This window comes from Lactuca sativa, chromosome 5, assembly GCF_002870075.4.
Source record: "Lactuca sativa cultivar Salinas chromosome 5, Lsat_Salinas_v11, whole genome shotgun sequence".
Classification (NCBI taxonomy): Eukaryota; Viridiplantae; Streptophyta; class Magnoliopsida; order Asterales; family Asteraceae; genus Lactuca; species Lactuca sativa.
The window spans coordinates 287,755,338-287,776,426 of NC_056627.2; the positions used below are offsets into that span (position 1 = coordinate 287,755,338).

Below are 21,089 nucleotides of genomic sequence, written 5' to 3' on the forward strand. Positions count from 1 at the left end.
AATAGCGGGCGTGGCCCAGTGTGTGCAGTATGTGCAGTATGTGGTTATGCATGGTATGTGGTAGGGTGGGGAACTCACTAAGCTTCGTGCTTACAGTTTTCAGTTTTGGTTTCAGTTACTTCCGGTAGCGGAGGGAAGAGCTCGGGGTGATCGCATGGCACACACCACAGATTAGACAGCCTGGGAAAGTTTTACTCTGATAACGAACATGTGTTTTGTAAATTAATACTCTGATTATGTTTTGGATTGATGATTTTGCTTTAAGTAATATTTTATTAAAAGAAATTTTTAGTCTTGAATTTTGGGATGTTACAAGTTGGTATCAGAGCCTTGATTTGTGGGATTTGGGCACACTTTCGGTTGTTTGAACTCAAACTGAGGAATTGTTATAGAAGTTTTCAAAATGAAAAGGCAATTTTTGTAAAAAGAGAGTTTTGAGAAAGAAAACAGTTTTAGAAAAGTAAAAAGAATCCCGAAAGAAAATAATTTTGAAAAGAGGAAAGGGGTGTGGTGCATGCAATCAGCCGAGCTCAAGTAAGTACCCCAAAATACCCATACATTTTATGTTATGAGTATCAGTTAATAGTACAACATGCTAGATTAGGACTAAGGATCTAGGGAGGATGCCTTATGTGCCTGTTGTATGTGCTTTTGAGCTGTATGATAGTGCTGGTTAGATAGGAGTAGGATAGCCTGTTTGGGTTATGCCTGAGTTTATGAGCTTGTGTTGCATGCTAGTACAGATTCTTGCTATGTGAATATGATTGCTTGAGTATGTTACGGTTAGATTTTCCCTTGTCTGAATGTTGCTTGCTTTGTGCATTTTGGGATTCTGAGTGATGGGAGTTAGCCATTAGGTGAATACGTCACGTCACATGTAATCAGGATTGAATAATCTTAGTGTACTAGATTTGGCCCTATTGCGCAGCTCTTGTCTGAGTCCAACCGTTGTAGGGACGAGTATTTACTCGAAGGATTATCTGAGCCTCGTCACATGTGATGGTATTCAGGTGATGGCTAATTGGCATCACAAGGAGGCCTTCAGTGGCTGAGGATTGGTTTGAGTTGAGTCAGAGGGTTCCCTAGGGTAAGCCTAGGATGAGATAGTGCTAGGAAAAGTAGTAGTAGAAAAGGGACCTGGTGGAGTGGAAACAATTCTTGAGGAAAGTATGGATAAATGTGGAAGGTAGTATGGGCCTGTACTACTGAAAGCAAAGGATCCGTACTCGATTCGAGAAAAGATGAGATGAGACCGGGCAACTTGTAGTGTGTGTGTGTGTATGATCCCTCAGCAGTGATGCGTATTCTGATGCTATTGCGATATGTTTTCAGCATGGTGACGTTGCGAGAGAGACTAATGGGCGGATCAGGCACCGGAGAGGGATCAGGCTTTGGTTTAGGAGCCGAGCAGCTCGAGGAGCGGATGAGGGAGTTGATATCGGCTGAGGTTACGTGCAGCATACTAGACCAGACTCATGTGATCTTATCAGCTACACATCCTTTAAATAAGGGATCATATATTCCTCTATTCGAGATATCATATGGACTAAGACATGGATTATAATCATTCTCTCTATCCATATTTTGTTTCCCGATTTTTGATTTATGACGACTGACTAATTGAACAAATCAAATCAGTCCTGACTTGGCCATGCGCTTAGGGTGTCATCACTAAATCATCGAGGGGCCCACATATATCGCTTTTATCCCTCTTAGGGTAAAAGGAATGGATAAACTTCGACTCAAATGCTCGCTTGTAATTACTCATCAAATCACACACAACAATATGTTTTATGACACCAAGTTACTGGTGCGTTTACATACGTCAATGTGCAACCGACTTGCAAACTACAACTCACATGTCTCTGTTTCAAGAATATAAGATATTATCATCTCACTAATCACCCGTGATAAAATCCATGAAGTGATTCAAGTGAGCTTGGTTTAATCCAATACTCAAATCTTATTTCAAGTGCACTCATGAACACTGCAGTAGACTTTTTCTATGTCTAAAACGCTTTAGACAATCTAAAGTCGGATTCATGATACTCTTACCTCATTACCTACTTCCAAAGTATGATCAACTGTTGATGGTTTGAATAATCTTATTATTTAGGAAGTCAAAACATGCGAAGTGAAACACAAGAATAATCGAATCCAATATGGTCTCAAACTTTTGAGTTTAAATAAAACACATTTTATTTAATCACCATATCGATTACACATTATTCATTGTATAATGTTTCGGATAATCAACTTATCACTTGAATTGAAACAATAGTTATCCCATGCTCCAATCATGCACACTATGTTTACCTATGGTTCTTACTTTGTGAAATATATCAATTGAACACATTTACAATGATGCTCATTTCACAATTCTTAATCCTTATCACAAGTGTAAGAATATCAAATTCTTGCCACTATTAGAATGTGTTAGATTCTAATATTTTACGCAATAATCCTTTTGTAATGTCATAGCAACAAAGTCACAAAGACTTTGCCAATGATATTACAAAGTACTCTACGAAGTCTCACATTCAAAGTACATTTCTTTGAACATTCTTCTTGCATAAAAGTTTCTAATCTACATAGATTCTTAATATCCAACTCCCATTATGGAAAAATTTCCATATTTGACATATGACAACTCATTCTAAACAAAATCCTATCTATTCATAATTATGTCGATATGTTCCATCCAATATTATACTTCCAACTGCCCTCAAGTGACCAATCCTTGGCGAACCTCAGATTGTCCTTGACAGTTGTTTAACTACTTTAGTCATATCCGGTTCTAGTCCTTTTCCCTCTTAATGCCCTAGGCATTTGGAAAAGACAGAACAGTCGAATATTACAACATATGTAATCGATCCTATACCTGAAGCGTATGGGATACAATTCATAATATCTTACATAAAGACATGATACGTTACTAGTCTCCTGCTATAATATTGCCATATATAGAATTTCCTTATGTTGAATCTTTTCACCATAACATTCATATATGTCCTTTGACTAAATTTGATTAAAATTTCTCGATTTAAGCTTTTAGAATTGAAATGAAGTATAAATTTCTCTCTCTTAATTATAGCAAAACAACTTTTCAACCTCTGCAACTTTGTGAATTGAAACTTTTGTTTTTTATAATTAATATTGCTAACTCGCAATAATTAATATAATAATCATGCTCCCACCAACATGATAATTATTTCCTTACCAGCATAACACTTATGCTTTCACTAGCTTTGGCATGTTCTTAGAAAACAACTGGACTTCTAGAAATCAATACTTATTGACTTTCTTACCAAAATTCATATTTATGATACGTGATGCTTCGATAAAACTTTATCTAAGCTCATACACCTTTTATTAGAAAGCTCATATGTGTGTTTAACAATTTCAGAACTTACAACAATAAGTCTTAAATGTTAAACTAATTGCTAAATCTCATAATTCGAACTATGAAGAGGGATGTCGTAATCATAATCGAATTTGAGAGTGCAATTTACACAATCACTATCTCCTTAAAATCTACCTAGTGAAAGCGTTTTATCATAATCATTTTCATGAAGCAGAGAGAAACCTTATCACTTAGATTTTATGGTGTATGTGTTCCTATCCATGCAAATTTTTCATAATCATAATCATAAGACAATGTTTGTGACAAATCCAAACTCATATGGACTGAACTTGTTTAATCTTAATTTCTTGCCATCTGGTAGCACAAGGGCCTACCATGTCTTCCAAGTATTTGTGCAGCTCACTCATATAGATCAATGAACTTTCATTGATTAAGGTGCTCTGTCTTTATGCATTCAAATGAGAACTCATAGAACTCACATGCATAGTCAACTCAACTGGAATGACACAGAAACAAGAATGTATCAACACGATAGGTTGCAAACCTCAATTCGTGTGCTAGTGTTTAACAATAGGTTTGCTCTTGATTAGTTCCTGAAATTTTCAAGATCATTTAGACTCCCACTGACTTTTTGACATATAAGATTCTCTTGTCAATAAGACAAAGACAGACTAAGACCAACAAATATTCAACAGTTAGTGCGGGTTCTTATCAAGATAAACACTTCACACAATTGGTCTTAGTCGGTCTTTGTCTTATCCAAGATATCACAATTTACCAATTTCAAATGTGCAGGAACAAGAAGACATTTTCTACTCTACATTTGATGAGTGTGTTATAAACCTTCTCAAGATGTGTCACTCAATGCACAATCTTGGAGTTCAACTCTAAGATTTGATTTTGGAAAGAAGTATGATTCACCTTTTGATTTAACCATTTCAACAATTCACGATTCCTCTTTTTAGCCATACTAGTGCACTAAGGTGTCCTTAGAGGATCAATTGTGACACGGTTTCATAATCACTAAGTTAATCATAAAACACGATACTTAAGTACCCCCCCCTTCTTTTCATATTGGAGAAACTTTTATCTTTCTGCCTAATTGATTCTTGTTATTCGTTATGCTATTGATTGAAACTTTTTCAATGATTTAGAATTACACTTAATCTTGTAAGCATAACCATATTTCCTAAACTTTTAGCAAATCATGACGAATATTCTTATCGTTCTTTGTGGTGGACTTGACCAGAGCACAACAATGCGTACTAGATCCTTTAGTCCTTCACTTGACTCACATACTTATGTGAACAAGGAATTAGACTTAATTTCCCAAATACGAAGGTTCTCATTCATCATACAATACAAGTCGCATGATTCCAAGTTTCTGTCCAATTGAAACTTGGGTGATGAGAATCATTGATTATTTGGAAAATTTCTGACACTACCACAATAACATAATTAAGAATCACAACCATTTCATTATTGCTAACAATAGAAACATACAAACATCAATTTTCACAATTTCATTACAAGGATCTATAAATAAGACAAAACAAATTTTATTTTATTTATAAAAGTGCGGAAAAAACTTGTCCTTACAATGCAATTACAAATGAAAACTATGTTACTAAATATTTCTAAGCAATCTATCCCAACTCTTAAACAACAGCTCAAAAATCCGATCTTTGAACCATGTGATCGAAATCCATTTCTTCGTGATCAGACTCATCTCACTCTTCCTTTAAGCTTCCTTTCTTTTCTTCGATCCTATAAAACATCAAAATGCAATCTTATCACATTATGTATTAAGAATCTACAAATAGGAACTTAATAGAGTTAGATATTGGATTTTTACCTGAAGCAAAGTCATACATCTTAACTCTCCCATCTTCGCGATCCTTTAGGAAAACACGACAGCTTCGCATCCAATGCCTCTTCTCTTGGCAGTAGAAACAAATAGACTCTTTCGGAATAGCACATGGGACAATCTCAGATTCAACATTTCTCTTTACCATCCGGTCAAACGGTTTGACTTTGGCCAATCCCTTTCCTTTGGAAAGAGAAGACTTTTATGGACTTCCAATGTTGCCATCGTCGATATCCATTGAAGTTTGGGAAGTTGACTTACCGGTCAAATTTGCTTTATAGGTGCTCCAAATCATTGTTGATTCAGCAGCAATTAGCAAATAGGTAAGATCAATGAGGGTCACGTCGTGGTCCATCATATAGTGATTATTAATGAACTCACTATATGAGTCAGGAAGTGATTGAAGAACCAAGTCAACAACCAACTTCCTTGAGACATCGACACTCAACATCCCCAACTTGTCAATATGCAAATTCATGTCCAAGACGTGAGTACATACGGACTTTCCATCTTCGTGTTTGCTAGCCAATAGGTCTTGAGTGACCTTGAACTTTTCAAGTCTTCGAACACATGGGTCAGGGAGAATTATTGGAGGAGGTGGAGGAAGTGAAACATGATTTCCATTTCCACAATCCAATCGTGGAACATCATCTTCAGGTGGAAATTTATTTTCCAAAGGATTCAGGAAGACCATAGTTGTAAGATTTTGACATCTACAAAACAGGAGAAATATTCAAGTTAGTTGATAAGAATCCTTGATATAACACCCAAATGAAATATCAAGGCTAGGATCCAACACAATATTCTACAACTCAGAAGAGGGATGCCGTAATCCAGCTGCATAATATTTGAAGGTAGGTAAATGACGATTTACCAATATTCACCATGAAAAACGAAAATGAAGATTAGGTTTTAAATGAATGGAAACTCCTAGATCTTTTGAGATTCATTGAACTTTTCAATGGTATTTTTAATCTCGATTATGACCTTCAAGTTTGTGACTGGGATGCTGAGGATCACAAACAAGGTGTGGATAACCATGCAAATTAGTTTGGTACTCTCGAAGATGTCTATCACCTAATCAATGTGCCGGTTAACCACACACACTCCATTGATCTATGATAATCTACGAGCTACCCATTGTCATCCTTCATTGGTCCCATATTAGTGTGCCGGTTAACCACACACGCTCCACTAACGACCAACAATGTGCAATGTGCAATTTCATGGATTAGCACCAACTCCACATTTTTCCTAAAGTAATTGATGTGTATATTTAATGCACTAGTTTTTTATTTATAATTTATAATTTATCGCATCTAAACCACACCTTACATGCAGTGAACCCGATCGAGTATAGTATAACTTTGATAAGCAAGGGTGTCGAACACAAGGGGAACAGTAGTGAATTAATTTAAAATATTTGATTATATGTTACAAAACACACGAAATAAATAAAGAAATGTTTTATTAAATCACAAACGAATAACTAAATAGCAAATCTCGATAAATTGACAGGAAACAAATCTCTGTAGGTACTTTGGTTTAGACAAATTACACCTTAAAATCATAGAAAATTGCACACACATATTTATTTATTCATGCATGTTCACTGATTTCTAAAATTATTAGGTTCATGTTCACTATTACTAATCCTTTAGCAAACAAGTCAATTCAAGCAGTGATCAATTGATTAAACTAACATGTTTTCTAGTGTTCGGTTCGTATCAAGCAAGACTTGTAATAATATTTAATTAAATTGGTTGTTCAATTAACTCATATGTGGTTGGTCATCACACATGCTCACATATTAACTTACTTATTTTCTAGTTGACCCTAGTTTCACGTTCGCTATTCCTAGGCATATAATCTTGATGGTCATCAAAATCATAAGAGGCAGGCAATCAAGAAGATGTTCATACAACTCAATATACTTAATAATTAACAGAAAATAATTGTCATTAACACATAAGGATCTTTTTGATGGGTTTTAGCCATAAGAACTTTCCTATGTGCGCATGCAAAACCCTAATGCTTGGATCTAGGCTTTCTACTAAACATGCTTTTGAATCCAAGACTTCTAATGACTAATTAGGTTAAATAACAACATTGAAACAGATCTAGAATCATACCTTTGAGTTCCTTGTTGATCTTGAGGTCTTGGAGCTTCTAGAGTCACAAGTGTCACTCCTCTAATGGCTTACAAACACCAATAGCAATAAGAATGATTTAGGAGAGAGGAAAGGGGAGGAATTCGACCAGAGGTTCCTTGCTTTTGGAGATGTGTCGAATTCCCTATGTCATGGGGTCTATATATATACTTGTAGACTCCTTCAGGGTTACAACCTAAACCCTAATTGGATAATCTTCTCTTAAGGCTATCCAAATCCATTCCTAGATAATCATATGGACGATTTAAGCTATCCTAAAGCTCTTAGAATCCATCCAAAGCTTATCCAAATGGATTTACAGTCTAAAGCTTAACTATCAAACAATTGACAGTTTATACCCCTTTATTTAATTAATCTCTTTAAGTCACCAAATTAATTCTAATTAATTCTATGACTTATATTAATCAAATAACAATATATTATTCATTATATTATTCCCATAATATATTAATAATATTTACTCTCTCTTAATAAATCATCCTATCAAGTTGCTATGGTGAAGGCAACCCAAAAGGACCATGCACAACCGGATATAGTTACAGCCTTAGACACTATTCCAACAGTCTCCCACTTGGATAAGTCTAGTAACTATACAAGTACAATTCGGTTTGCAATCGTAGCTCTCAAAGACGCTGTCAACTCTAATCTAATCAATCTTGTCCTTTAGATAAGGGAACGTATAGTTCTCTGTTAGATATCATGCTGACAATCCTATGGAATGGTTAGTCAAGCATTTAGGTTTCTCGATCTCTGATTTATTTGACATAGAACTTAATCGAACACATCAATTCAGTTCTGACCGGGCCCGACACATAAGTCAAATCAAATCATCGAGCGGCCGAGATATCGCTTTTACCTTCTTAGATAAAAGTTACAGATAAACTTCGACTTATATGCATTTACTTATTCATTTAACAACTATACACAACAATACGTTTTATAACACCAAGTTACTGATGCGTTTTCGTATTATCAATGTACAATCAATTAACAAATAATAAACCATATATCTAGGTTTTAAGACTATATGATATTATCGTCTTGCGATCACCTTTCATATCGTATTCCATAAGGCGATTCCAGCAAGCGCGGGTTTATTCCAATGCTGAAAACTAGTTCATAAGCACTCACGAATGTTGCAGCAATCCTTTGCTATGTCTAACACCATTTAGACATTCTACACACCAATTCATGACAATCTTCTTTCACATCTACTTCCAACATATGAACGATTGTGGACCATTTGAATAATTCGATTATTCCTAATAATTTCAATTATTCTGGAAGTCAAAACATGCAAAGTGAAACAATAGCTAAACAATTAACATAAGATAGTATCATTACTCATAAATAAAACTCCTTTATTTAATCATCAAATGTCAATTACATTTATCTATTACACGTTTCTAATACTATCTAATCTACACTAATATCATCCTTCAGCCCAATACTCCTAGCATGCTGCAAATGCTTAACCCTACTCAGTCCCTTCGTAAGCGGATCTGCTGGGTTATCTTCTGATGATATCCTCTTCACTACGAGTTGTCCTTCTTCTACACGATGTCTGATGAAGTGATATTTTCTGTCGATATGTCTTGATCTACCATGATCCCTCGGTTCCTTGGTCAAGGCAACCGCTCCTTCGTTATCACAGAAAATCTCCATGGGCTCCTTTATGGCAGGTACGACTCCAAGATCACCGATGAAGTTCTTTAGCCATATTGCCTCCTTTGACGCTTCGCTCGCTGCAATGTACTCTGATTCGCACGTTGAATCAGCTACGGTTTCCTGTTTGGAACTCTTCCATGTCACTGCTCCTCCATTTAGGGTAAAGACCCAGCCCGACTGCGAACGGTAGTTGTCCCTGTCGGTCTGAAAACTGGCGTCACTATACCCTCGCACCTTCAAGTCATCACTCCCTCCGAGGACTAAGAACCATTCCTTCGTCCTCCGAAGGTACTTAAGGATATTCTTCACCGCAATCCAATGTGCTTTGCCAGGATTCCCTTGATATCTGCTAACCATGCTCAAAGCGAAGGCTACATCAGGGCGAGTACAAGTCATAGCGTACATGATTGAGCCAACTGCGGAAGCGTATGGTACTCGGCTCATTTCTGCTATCTAAGCTTCGGTACTCGGACTTTGAGTCTTACTCAATTTGGCATTACTTTGTATCGGTAGTTCTCCCTTCTTTGAGTTTTCCATACTAAAACGTTTTAGTACCTTCTCTAAGTAAGTATTCTGACTAAGTCCAATTAGTCTCTTACTTCTTTCTCTTACTATCCTTATTCCTAAAATGTAAGAAGCCTCTCCGAGGTCCTTCATAGCGAAGCACTTCCCGAGCCAGGACTTTACCTCCTGCAGAGTCGGGATGTCGTTTCCTATGAGTAATATGTCATCGACATATAGAACGAGGAAGCTTACTATACTCCCACTGGATTTGACATATACACAAGATTCGTCTTCGCTTCGTACAAATCCAAACTCTTTGACTTTCTCATCGAAGCAAAGATTCCATCTGCGAGACGCTTGCTTAAGTCCATAAATGGACTTCTCAAGCTTACACACTCTATCCGGATGCTTCAGATCCACAAACCCCTCTGGCTGAGCCATGTAAACATCCTCAGCCAGCTTTCCATTAAGGAAAGCGGTCTTGACATCCATTTGCCAAATCTCATAATCATGAAATGCGGCAATAGCTAGCATTACTCTAATAGATTTAATCTTCGCAACTGGTGAGAAGGTCTCATCATAGTCAACTCTGGGAGTTTGAGTAAAGCCCTTCGCAACCAATCGCGCTTTATATGTGTGCACGTTTCCATCCACGTCGGTCTTCTTCTTGAAGATCCATTTGCACCCAACGGTCTTACGTCCGGGCACATAATCAACCAAATTCCAAACTTGGTTATCATACATGGATTGGATCTCGCTATCCATTGCCTCTTTCCATTTTGCAGACTCCGGGCCTGCCATGGCTTCCTTATAGCTATTAGGTTCATCAAGATTTACTAGTGTACCATCACTAATATACGTGTCCCCTTCGGTAGTTATATGAAAACCATAAAACTGGGGTAGAACTCTAACTCTATCGGAACGTCTAAGAGGTAAGGATTCGTCAATCGGTTCAACCGGAGTTTCCTCCTCGGGTTGAGTGCCAGCGGTAGAGGTTCCTTCATCTATCGACTCTTGAATCTCTTCAAGCTCGATTTGCCTCCCACTGTCTCCTTGGCTTATGAGTTCTCGCTCTCGGAAAACTCCTCTCCTCGCAACGAAGACAACATTGTCCTTCGATCTATAGAAGAGATATCCAAAGGATGTCTGCGGGTAGCCGATGAAAATACATCGCTCACTTCGAGGTTCAAGCTTGTCGTGAGTATCTCGTCTTACGAAAGCCTCGCAACCCCAAACCTTGATATGTGCCAACGAGGGAGCTTTCCCCGTCCACATCTCGTGAGGTGTTTTGGCAACCTTCTTAGTAGGGACTCGGTTAAGGATATGGGCGGCAGTCTCTAAGGCATACCCCCAAAAAGAGATTGGTAGCGAAGCACGACTCATCATAGAGCGAACCATATCCAATAAGGTTCGATTACGCCTTTCTGCCACACCATTCAACTGCGGTGTCCTAGGAGGCGTCAATTGTGAAACTATTCCACACTCCTTAAGATAGTCGTGGAATTCAAGACTTAGGTACTCTCCTCCTCGATCGGATCGAAGCATCTTGATTTTCCTGCCCAATTGATTCTCCACTTCATTCTTGAACTCTTTGAACTTTTCAAAGGTGTCTGACTTTTGCTTGATTAAGTAGATATACCCATATCTACTATAGTCATCGGTAAAAGTCACATAGAAGCGGTTCCCATCCTTCGTGGTTGATCTAAACGGTCCACACATCGGTATGTATTAGGTCCAATAGACCCTCGCCCCTTTCACATGTACTTATGAAGGGCGACTTAGTCATCTTTCCAAGCAAACAAGACTCGCATGTGTCATCTTCCCTAAGGTCGAATGACTCCAACACTCCATCCTTTTGGAGTTGGGCTATGCGTTTCTTGTTGACATGTCCAAGACGACAATGCCACAAGGATGCTTTATCCATACTAGTGGAAGAATCAATATTCAAAACATCATTTCCTAAGTTATCAACAATCATAACGGTTTCATATATTCCATTACATGGTATAGCTTCAAAGTAAAAGACACCATTTAGATAAGTCAAAATAGAACCATTCTCATTATTAAAAGAAAATCTAAATCCTTGTCTATATAAACCATGAAATGAAATGATGTTTCTTGCCATTTCAGGCGAATAGCAACAATTGTTCAAATCTAAAACTAAACTATTCCTAAGCACTAAGGAATACACTCCAATCTTGGTCACAGGCGACGATCTTCTGTTCCCCATGATTAGATTGATCCTTCCTTGCTCCACATCCCTACTTCTTCTTAGTCCCTGCACATTAGAACAAATGTGGTAACCACAACTGGTATCAAGAACCCAAGAAATAGCATGATTAGAATCGTTAGATTTGATTGTATATATACCTGCGAAAGATGGCTTGATCTTTCCTTCTTTGATTGCTTGCAGGTAATCCGGGCAGCTTCTCTTCCAATGTCCTATCTTGTGGCAGTGGTGGCACTCTGCCTCCTTCGGGTTAGAGCATGGCTTGGCGGGATCAACTTTGGTCCCACTAGAAGAGGCACCATCTCGGGCTTTCACCTTGCGATAGTTCTTCGATGAAGCTTTCCTCTTCTTACCCTTCCCTTGTCCAATAGCCAAGACAGGAGCAGCGGGCGGATTGGGAGTAGGTGCAACAAACTTGTCTTTGAAATTGCTCTCAGCAACCCTCAAGAGACCTTGGAGCTTGCTTAGGGTGACCTCTTCTTTGTTCATGTGGTAGGTCATCCTAAATTGGTTGTACATCGGAGGCAAAGAGTGAAGCACCATGTCGATCGCCAAATCCTCACCGAAGTCAACATTTAACTTGCGAAGGCGGTCGACATACCTTTGCATCTTTTGCAAGTGCACGGTAAGAGATTCTCCATGACCCATCTTTGCGGAAATCATGTTAGTGAAAATCTCGTACCTCTCTTGTCTCGCGTTTTGGTGGTACCTCTCCAATAAGTCTTGATGCATCTCGTACGGGTACATGTCCTCGTAGGACTTTTGGAATTCGGAGTTCATGGTGGCGATCATGATGCAATGTACCTTCGTTGCGTCTCGCTCATGAGTTTCAAAGGCGGTGATTTCGGCGGGAGTAGCAATTTCGGGGTTGATTTTCTCGAGCTTTTCATCGAGGACATACTCCTTATCCTCATAGCGAGCAATGGTGCGAATTTATCTTATCCCTTCGCTAAAGTTTGTTCCATCGAAGGTGACCTTTTGGCAAAGGCTCATCAACGTGAAAGAACTAGCAGCAGCGTTGTTTGCGTTCGACATCTATAATTAGAAAAGGACAAAGATAGATTAGAATAAGAATCCCTAATTATCACCCAATAAGAAAATTAGGGCTAGGATCCAACAATAACATTTACATACTAGAAAAGGGATGCCGTAATCTAACATGCAAATAAATTGAAGGTAAGTGAATGACGATTCACTAATTCTCCATCACAAAAACCTAAACTATTAGTCCTAAGTGTTTTTGAGAATTCCTAGGTTCGGATGAGATTCATTGAGACTATTCAATGGCATGTTTAAATCTCGATATGCCCCTCTTGTTTGTGACTGGGATGCCGAGGATCACAAAGCGGGTGTGAATTACCATGCAAATTCACATGGTGCCTTCATTGTAACAATCACCTATTCGATGTGCCGGTAAACCACACACGCTCCATCGAACTATGATAAACAATGAATCACCCTTTGCCACCTTCGCTTAGAACCAATTAGTGTGCCGGTAAACCACACACGCTCCACTAACATCTTAGCAAGGTGCAAAGTGTAATTTCATGGGATTGCATCAATTCACTTTTCCTAAAGTAACTAGGATTGGGAAATTTAAAAATATGTGTAGTTACTTTGTATTCCTAATTATACTTTTAATGAGAGGATGAGGTTGCCCTATCCTACCCGTTCGGCTAACGACCCTCCACCAATCAAGCAAGCGGTAGGTGTGAGTGTACACCCATTAAGCGCCATTTTATAGGCCGCAACCTTATACCCACCTTATAGATTGGCTTCGTGAATGAGGCCTACTAACGGTAAGACTAGCATTTAGTTATACATATATATATATATATATATATATATATATATATATATATATATATATATATATATATATATTATTCTAGTAATATCATATTAGTATAGGGTTGTATTTTAAAACTTTTTAAAAATCTAGGGTTTGAAATTTAAGTTGTCTAAATTAAAACTTTTAATCACAAATATAAATTTCAAAACAAGAGGGTAAGATTTTAAACATTTAAAACATGGAGGATCAAATAACAAATAATTCCAATTAACAATTAATATCCTGATTATCTATATTTGATTTATTCAAGATTTCTTTTAAGATAATTACCAAAATAATCAAAATAATTAATTAATTATCATATAAGGAAATTAAATATTTAATTAGTTGATAATTACCTTTAACTAGATCAAGATAATAGTTGTATTTATCAGAAAAACGAATTTATATTGATCTAATTAGTTTATGGTAAGTTAAGATAAGATAAACACAAAGAAATCCCGAATCTGGCCATTCCTGACGCCTGGACTCGCCGAGTGTACAAAGGGACTCGCCGAGTCAGGCCTACTCGCCGAGTCCACTCTGAGACTCGCCGAGTCCATGACTCAGAAACCAAAAAATCGAATTTTGCAGTTTTGTTTCAGTTAATCAAACAACAATTTACAGAAAACCAAGCTAGGCTCTGATACCACTGATGGGTTTTAGCCATAAGAACTTTCCTATGTGCGCATGCAAAACCCTAATGCTTGGATCTAGGCTTTCTACTAAACATGCTTTTGAATCCAAGACTTCTAATGACTAATTAGGTTAAATAACAACATTGAAACAGATCTAGAATCATACCTTTGAGTTCCTTGTTGATCTTGAGGTCTTGGAGCTTCTAGAGTCACAAGTGTCACTCCTCTAATGGCTTACAAACACCAATAGCAATAAGAATGATTTAGGAGAGAGGAGAGGGGAGGAATTCGACCAGAGGTTCCTTGCTTTTGGAGATGTTTCGAATTCCCTATGTCATGGGGTCTATATATACTTGTAGACTCCTTAAGGGTTACAACCTAAACCCTAATTGGATAATCTTCTCTTAAGGCTATCCAAATCCATTCCTAGATAATCATATGGACGATTTAAGCTATCCTAAAGCTCTTAGAATCCATCCAAAGCTTATCCAAATGGATTTACAGTCTAAAGCTTAACTATCAAACAATTGACAGTTTATACCCCTTTATTTAATTAATCTCTTTAAGTCACCAAATTAATTCTAATTAATTCTATGACTTATATTAATCAAATAACAATATATTATTCATTATATTATTCCCATAATATATTAATAATATTTACTCTCTCTTAATAAATCATCCTATCAAGTTGCTATGGTGAAGGCAACCCAAAAGGACCATGCACAACCGGATATAGTTACAGCCTTAGACACTATTCCAACACTTTTAACAAGCTTGACAAGATAAATTAAACATAAACAAAACAATCCAATATAACGATTAATCCATGAATCAAGGTTTTATCTAATCATAAACTCAAAGCAAATGGTTTTGATACCAAAATCAAAAAGTAAAAGCATAATCGTATCATAGTGGAATGCTACACATGGTCACGATAACAAACCACATGATTACCGACACAAATCCGCTCTCTAATTCTTTAGATCTTCGCTCCTGTCAGCTTAACGGCATTCCAACCGTCTTCTAGATCCTCAAAACGGCCAAATATATGTTACTTGTCGACTAAGGATCGATGGTAGTAGAAATATCCCTTCTGGTGGCCGATATTCACTATTTATAACTTTGGAACCGACTTACGTACGCGGGGCGTACAAAGAATCCCATCGCGATTAGGAAGTCCGGACACCTGCCCAGTACGTTGGGTGTACGGGTGTACGATTATTTACGTTGGGCGTAGTGGTCATCTCAGCATTACGCTTATCGTAGATGATATTACGATGGGCGTAATGGCAGCCTTCGGGAATCTTTCTTTCTTTTTGCTTCTAAGCCCGATTTTTGTTCCAATCCTTTCTCTTCAGCTCTATCAACAACTAATAGCTGTAAATTATAATTCAAAGCATTATAAGTACCTTTTAGTTCTAAATAAGAATAATAAAGGCTACAATATTAAGATATGATATATAAAAGTAGGTATAAAAATACACATATCAGTAACTAAGATTTGGGAATTTATAAAAACATTTAGTTACTTCGTATTTCATTATACTTATAATGAAAGTTTGTGTCCTATCCTACCCGTTTGGCTAACGACCCTCCACTAATTAAGAGTGTGGTGGGTGAGAGTGGACACTCATTTAATCGCCATTTTATAGGTAATTTCCTTAAACACCCTTATAGACCAGCTTCGTGAATGAGACCAACTAACGGTAAGACTGACATTTACTTATACATATATAATATTAAACTTTTAATTTTATATAGTATAAGGGTGTATTTTACACTTTTAAAATACTGAGTGGTTTAATCTACTAATAAATTAGACTTTTAATTTAATTAACTTAAACCATATAATTATGGATTTATTAATTATCACTTTTAATTAAACATTTAATTAATTTAATAAAATCCATAAGGGTGTAATTTGAACTTTTCAAAACACTAGGGTTTTAGAATTTAATGTTTCAAAATTAATACATTTTAATTAAATTTTAAATTCCAAAACTTGAGGACAAATTTTGAAACCTTTCAAAATATTAGGGTTTAACTATTTAAATTTTAAAAACTAAAACTTTTAAGTTCAAATTTAAACTATAAACCCCTAGGGTGTAAATTGAAACTTTTTTCAAACTTACTAGGTCAAATATTTGAATTATAATAATCCTATATTATCCAAATTTAACCAAAACCGTTAATTTTGATAAGGATAATCATTCCAAACATAAAAAATCGTTTTTAGGCAATAAAAACGAGTTTTGGTAATTATCCTTAACAAGATCTGCTTAAAAAATCGAAAATCCCGTCAACAGCACCCTGGACTCGCCGAGTTCATGCAACTCGTCGAGTCCACTGATGGCTCGCCGAGTCGGCTTCACAGACATAAAAAATTCGACTTTTTGATCCTTTGACAGTTCACTTTTGCATCTATTTAACTAGAAAAACGACTTAGGCTCTGATACCACTGATGGGTTATGCGCATAAAATCATTCCTATGGTGTTCATGCAACCCTAATTGCTTTGATCTAGGTTTTTTCTAATTTGAACATACAACATTGAAAACCAAAGCAATAAACCCTATGAACTAGCATATAATTCGAAATTGGCATATGATTAGGGTTAGAAACATTACATTGATTGTTATGTAGCAATAACAATCCCAATCCTTTTTTATCTTGACTTCTGAAATCCTAGTGCCTCAAATGTTGCACATCTAATGGAGTCACAAACACCACTATCAACAAGGAAGAACAAGAGAGAGAGAGAGAGAGAGAGAGAGAGGAGAGGCTCAAAATCGGCTATGGAATCCTTCTAGGGTTTTTATTCTAGTGGCCGATTTTGGCATGCCCAAGGGTTCCTTATATAGTTGAGTAATTATGGTTTAAGTCAAAACCCTAATCCAGTTGCTTAGTCCTTAAGCAACCCAAAGGATCCTTCCAGAAGGCCCCTTGGACGATTTCTATATGGACTCTCATATAGAATTCGCCCATTGCTTCCTTATGGATCCTAAGCCCAACGTTGTAACTATCTTATAATTACATTATCAGTCCCATTGACTTAATTAATCTATTTTGACCACAAAACTAATTCTAAATTAATTATTGATCAATATTAATTAAATAATATGATTTCTCTTTTAATATATTATTCACATAATATATTAATAAATCATAATTAATCCTCTTTCTCCATAATTCATCCTATCAGTTGCTAAGGTGAAGACAATCCAAAAGGATCATGCTCATAATCGGGTCAAATACATACCAAAATAGTTATGAGCTTAGACACCCAATCTAACAAAAACATATTTCGATTGATTTTCATTTCCCTCGCCATTATCTATAGCTAGGAACCATCTTGCTACCATATGTTTGATTAGTCTTGTAGATTGTCAATATTTCACGAAAGCCCAACTAGCCTCTTGTTTTTACTTGGTATTTGACATATATACTCTCAATGTTAATTGATAGACCTGGCAAACGTGTCGTGTCGTGTCGGGTTCGTGTCGTGTCAAGACATTAAACGGATTGAGAGTGCTTGACCCTAATCCGACCCGTTTAATTATCGTGTCGTGTTGTGTCAACCCGTTTATTTTCGTGTCGGGTTTCGGGTTAAGGTTTAAATCTTATATATATGTTGTGGCATGCCGGGTTGAAACATTTTAAATGTTGAGAATAAGAGTCATGGAGGAAAAAAATGAAAAAGTGAAATGCTGGAGTTGGGAGGTGGGAGGTGGAAGGGAAAAAAAATTATACTCCATCCGTCCCATATTTATTGCTCATTTTTTGACTTTTGAAGTTTTTATTTTTCTACTTTAACCTTAAATATTTTTATTTATGTTATAAATTACTTGATAAAACTTATAATAATGAAAAGACATTTAAAACATAATCCATTCATATATTTTGCATTAAGTGTTATATATCAAAAACAAAAATATTTAAGGTCAAATTTAAAGAATAAAGACTTCAGAAGTTTAAATTGGACAATAAATATGGGACGGAGGTAGTAGTAAGTTTAGAAAGCAAAATGGAAAGAGTTAGAGTTAGGAAGCAAATGAGATAGGTAGTGAGGAGGAGTAAAATTAAGTCAGTTTGAAATTTTAAATTTTACTTTTAGTTCTTGAATTTTGACCACTACAAATGTATAATATTGAAAATATTTATAAAAATATGATATATATATATATATATATATATATATATATATATATATATATATAGAGAGAGAGAGAGAGAGAGAGAAAGAGAAAGAGTTAGGTTCAAATGTTTTCACTATCTATTGTGTGCCCGTATGATTGATTCTGGACCAATCATTTTAGTTATTTTAAGAAAGTAATTAATGCATATTAAATGCTGAAGATGTAATTAATACCTATTATATCTTCAACATGTAATATGCATTAATTACTTTCTTAAAATAACTAAAATGATTGGTCCAGAATCAATCACACGGGCACACAATAGATAGTAAAAACAAAATAAACTAACCCTATATATATATATATATATATATATATATATATATATATATATATATATATATATATATATAATTAAACGGGTCATCTTCGAGTTGAAAGTCTTGACCCTAACCCTACCCGTTTAATTATCGTGTCGTGTCATGTCAACCCGTATATATAAACGGGTCGAAATCTTTGACCCTAACCCGCTAACTTCGTGTCGAGTTCGTGCCGGGTTGTCGTGTCATGCCAGATTTTGCCAGGTCTATTTATTGATATTATATTGTGAGTTTGATGGAAAATGTTAGCATAATATAATATATAAAGTTATTTTTATATTAAATATATATTTAGTCATTTAGCTAGGTTAACCCTAAACGGTTTTTCTATTCACTGTAACTCACTTTTCCTTTTCACTGTAACTAACTTTTCCATCGATAATAAACCCTAGCCTTATTCTTTTATTTTGTTATCAGCTTACAATGAGAAACCTTTGTTTTTTTTTTTTGTTTTTGTTTTTTTTTTACATATGAGCGAAAGCAATTAGGAAAAGGAAGGGAGCTGATTTCATAAACCGCATTGCTGTTCTTTGTTGGTAATTTCTGAATTATGGTTCTCTTGATGCAGGGGAAGTTGGTAATGCTAAAAACAGAATGTCAATGGTTGGCACCTTTGATGCTAATCGAATTACTGTTGAGTTTTGTTCATGAGTTCAAAACAATCCACACCATAATTGTTCGATCAAAAAAATCAAATGAGTTAAAATTAAAACTTAAGAGAAGGACTTTTAAATAATTTTTAAATAAACGCTTATTTTAATAAAATCATAGCTCAAAAGCAATACTGGGAAAATACATATGCATTACACTTTAAATTAAAAATAATATAAATTTACTTTAATAATTATCTCACCGGTCACCCCTGAACATGTTTCCTACTTTCATGTCATTAGGAAGTGGCCACCGATGACCGACCCAAAAGGTGTGGCATTTCATAATTATCATTAGCCATCATTGCAGCACACTACCAAATGAGTTTTGGTGTTTTTGTGCGGAAAGACGAGTTTGACTTTGAGTTTTGTTTGGAGTATTTTTATAAGAGGATCATGTATGTCTTTACAGGAAAAATTAGTAGATTATACATAGAATGATTGTTATTTGTTTTGCACAAGATTTATGGATTAAAGGGACATACTTGTTATTGAATTCTTGTAAAGGATTCATGTTTATTTTCCATGATTGAAAAATTGTCCGATCTATGTTGAGGAACTGTATAGACCTAATGAAGTACAAATAAAACAAAGACATTGATAATTAGTGGCGAAAATGACTTAAAAAGGTAATGAAGTTTCAAAAATACACAAAAAAATATCATTGTTTTATTTTTAGTACTCAAAATACCATTAAAGTATATTTTTTATACACAAAATACCAATGAAATACACATGTGTTCAAATAAAAACTTGTGGGTAACCTACAATAGCCGATAAAATGGTATTTTGTGTTAAAAAAAAACAATGGTCTTTTTTGTATATTTTTTAAACTATGTTACCTTTTTAAGTCATTTTCCTTTCTTTGAATGTAATGGAAATTTAGCTACTTTTTATAAAGAATCATCCACTTCACTTTGGCCACTACTGTTCTTCATCGCCACCCTTCACCACCATGGCAAAACCCTTTTTCTTATTCTTCCTCCTAATCATCTGCCTACTTTCATCAACACCAGAATCTCACCGGCCACCTCCGTTTCTCGGCAAATCCCCACGGCTTCTCAAAACCCAAAACATTCTTGTTCAACCAAAGTACACTTACGAGACACGATACTTTGATCAAACTCTTGATCATTTCAGCTTCAATGATCTTCCCAAGTTCCAACAACATTATCTCATCAACTCCGATCACTGGGTGGGCGCAGGCCCTAATCGTTTGGGCCCAATCTTCCTTTATTGCGGCAATGAAGGCGACATCGAATGGTTCGCTGCCAACACCGACTTCGTTTGGGAACTCGCCCCTCGTTTTGGTGCCATGGTCATCTTCCCCGAAGTAAAAGCCCTAATCACTCTGCTCTACATTAATTTCTTCACTTGCAGACCTTTAATAATACAATTTTATCAAAAGCTACGTGATTTGATCTAGCATCGATATTATGGTGAATCGATGCCATATGGAAGCCAGAAAGAGGCATACAAGAACGCTTCTACTTTAGTCTATCTAACAGCCGAACAAGCACTTGCTGATTACGCTCTTCTCATCACCAATTTGAAGAGAAATTTGTCAGCCGAAGCGTCACCTGTAATATTGTTCGGCGGATCATACGGTGGAAGTAAGATCTTTTCCAATAATTTCAACAAAAATTAA

The 21,089-nt window shown here is 36.1% G+C and overlaps 1 protein-coding gene across 1 annotated transcript; it reads left to right on the forward strand.

Annotated features, from left to right (window-relative positions):
* Positions 1-20,396: 20,396 nt before the first annotated feature.
* Positions 20,397-21,089, forward strand: LOC111910063 (uncharacterized). The gene is made up of 2 exons (XM_042902122.1): positions 20,397-20,774; positions 20,868-21,089. The coding sequence occupies exons 1-2, from the start codon at positions 20,397-20,399 to the stop codon at positions 21,087-21,089; spliced, it is 600 nt and encodes a 199-aa protein (XP_042758056.1).